Here is a 2,500-nt window from a genome sequence, read left to right as displayed (position 1 = left end):
ATTAATTACAAAATTAGAATCTTTTCGTGAAATTACTTACAAAATTAGAATCTTTTCGTGAAATTACTTACAAAATTAGAATCTTTTCGTGAAATTACTTACAAAATTAGAATCTTTTCGTGAAATTACTTACAAAATTAGAATCTTTTCGTGAAATTACTTACAAAATTAGAATCTTTTCGTGAAATTACTTACAAAATTAGAATCTTTTCGTGAAATTACTTACAAAATTAGAATCTTTTCGTGAAATTACTTACAAAATTAGAATCTTTTCGTGAAATTACTTACAAAATTAGAATCTTTTCGTGAAATTACTTACAAAATTAGAATCTTTTCGTGAAATTACTTACAAAATTAGAATCTTTTCGTGAAATTACTTACAAAATTAGAATCTTTTCGTGAAATTACTTACAAAATTAGAATCTTTTCGTGAAATTACTTACAAAATTAGAATCTTTTCGTGAAATTAATTACAAAATTAGAATGTTTTCGTGAAATTACTTACAAAATTAGAATCTTTTCGTGAAATTACTTACAAAATTAGAATCTTTTCGTGAAATAAGGGGTGAGCTTTGTCTGTTGGGAGTATATGCAAGGACCTTTCTTCTGATCAATCCATTTATATCGGGCTTTAATTTTTTCTTATCTTAACTTCGGTAGGGACTATTAAAAAAGAATTTTATAACCTTAAAATTAAGTAGCCACTCTCCGGTGTAACATTGTAAATTACTTTAGAAGTCCGCCAATATGTCGCCTATAACCAACGGTCAAAAATAAAAATTGTACCCACCGAAGTTAATTTGGTAAATTTCGTTCACATTCGTCAGTCTCAAACGTCTCCATAGAATCACAGAATTAATGATGTAAGTATTTTCTTGGATACCTGTTCCGAAAATGTACCATTTCTTTTTTATTATAAACTACCAGCACTGATACCCGGCGTTGCCCAGGTGGACATAAAATTCGGTTTGGACAGCGTTGCTATACTAAGGATAGTGAGCAACCCCCAGAAAAGAACGGAAGAAGTTTCGGCAGCCCCTGAGCTGAAGCACACTCGCCTAAAAGAAATTATTCAAAATAGCAGCGAGTTCCCGTGCGACTAGAAAAAAAATGGCGAGGTAGGCAGGCTCGAACTTGAAATACGAAAGAGGCAAAGAAGAGGGAAAGCTAACGTGCTCGCTGTCATAGCCATGACGGCTTATGACGTCATGGACCTTCAACATATACATCAGCAGCAAGACACTTTTTTCTCTTTTTTTTCTCCTTCATGCATCGTTTTTCTTTCACAGGAACCAAATTACCGAAATTAAATTGCTACGCGTACGTGACTTGTCAAAAATCTCGCACCCCTCCTTGCAAGAAATGGTCCAGTTGATCACCACAGAATTAATCTATCTTTCTCATTTTCAGATATTATGCGTCCGAGGGAACGGCCTTTCAGATTGTACGGTTTTCGACCCGGTTCGATGCGGCTGACGACAATTTTTAGCAGACACACAAACACACAAACAAACCGACTGTTGAGACTTATATAATAGACTTTATTTTTTAAAATTTAATTTCGTTCCAGGAATTCTCCAATGGATCTAGTTAACAAAAGCGCCCCTCTTCTTGCGCGACCAGAGGATCCCTATTTGTCCTCTACACTCCAGCCCCTTCGACCCTGCCAATTTGATGACCTATCGGACGCACCAAATTGCACTGACTACCCGCTTCAGACCCCGCTTTACATCAAAGTCTATGTCGGTGTTCTATACGGCTCGGTGTTTACTTTGGGCGTGGCTGGGAACCTGCTGGTGATTTTTGTCGTCCTCAAGGTGAAAGAGATGCGGACCAGCACGAACTACTGCCTGATTAACCTCAGCTTTGCCGATCTGGCCGCCTTGTGCGTATGTCTGCCCTCGGCGACCCTCGATTTTTATATGGAGGAGAAATGGGTCCTCGGGGATATTATGTGTGAGTATAAAAACTTGTTTTATTACATATATACATCTTTCTCTCTCTCTCTCTTTCTCTCTCCCCTTCTCTCTCTCTCTATATATATATATACATATACATATATATATATATATATATATATATATATATATATATATATATATATATATATATTGTATTATGCTATACATCTGTAATATAAAGCTGAATGTGTGTGTATGCGTGTGTGTGTGTCTGGTCACGAATAGGCTCCTATACGGTTTACTATTTTTAAAAACTGATTACATATAATGATAGAAGATGTATCGAGACACAAGAATGGGTATGTTTGATCTGGCAGAACGGTCGTTCATTAAAATTGTGGGGTCTTCGTTCGCGCCTGGTCCACAAAGTATGGAAATAAAAAATTTAAAAATTAAAAAAAAAAAACGTTTACAAGTGTTTTTTATATAGATGTATATAATAATACTTTGATAATTATATTTTAACTTAAATAGGGATGGTATAATAAAATTGTGGGGTCTGCGTTCGCGCCTGAACTCCATAGAATGGAAATAGGCAC

The 2,500-nt window shown here is 35.3% G+C and overlaps 1 protein-coding gene across 1 annotated transcript in view; it reads left to right on the top strand.

The window, feature by feature from the left end:
• The window catches only part of LOC145271283 (QRFP-like peptide receptor), a 463,148-nt gene that overhangs the window by 392,493 nt on the left and 68,155 nt on the right, over nt 1-2,500 (top strand). The window contains exon 3 of the mRNA XM_080126837.1: nt 1,571-1,956. Coding sequence (XP_079982963.1) covers nt 1,581-1,956 — 376 coding nt within the window. The 5' untranslated portion in view covers nt 1,571-1,580. The remainder of the gene's footprint in view (nt 1-1,570; nt 1,957-2,500) is intronic.

Source organism: Euprymna scolopes, chromosome 46 (assembly GCF_053919585.1).
Source record: "Euprymna scolopes isolate OS-2025 chromosome 46, ASM5391958v1, whole genome shotgun sequence".
In the NCBI taxonomy this organism is placed as follows: Eukaryota; Metazoa; Mollusca; class Cephalopoda; order Sepiida; family Sepiolidae; genus Euprymna; species Euprymna scolopes.
This window is presented reverse-complemented; position numbering and strand designations above follow the sequence as displayed.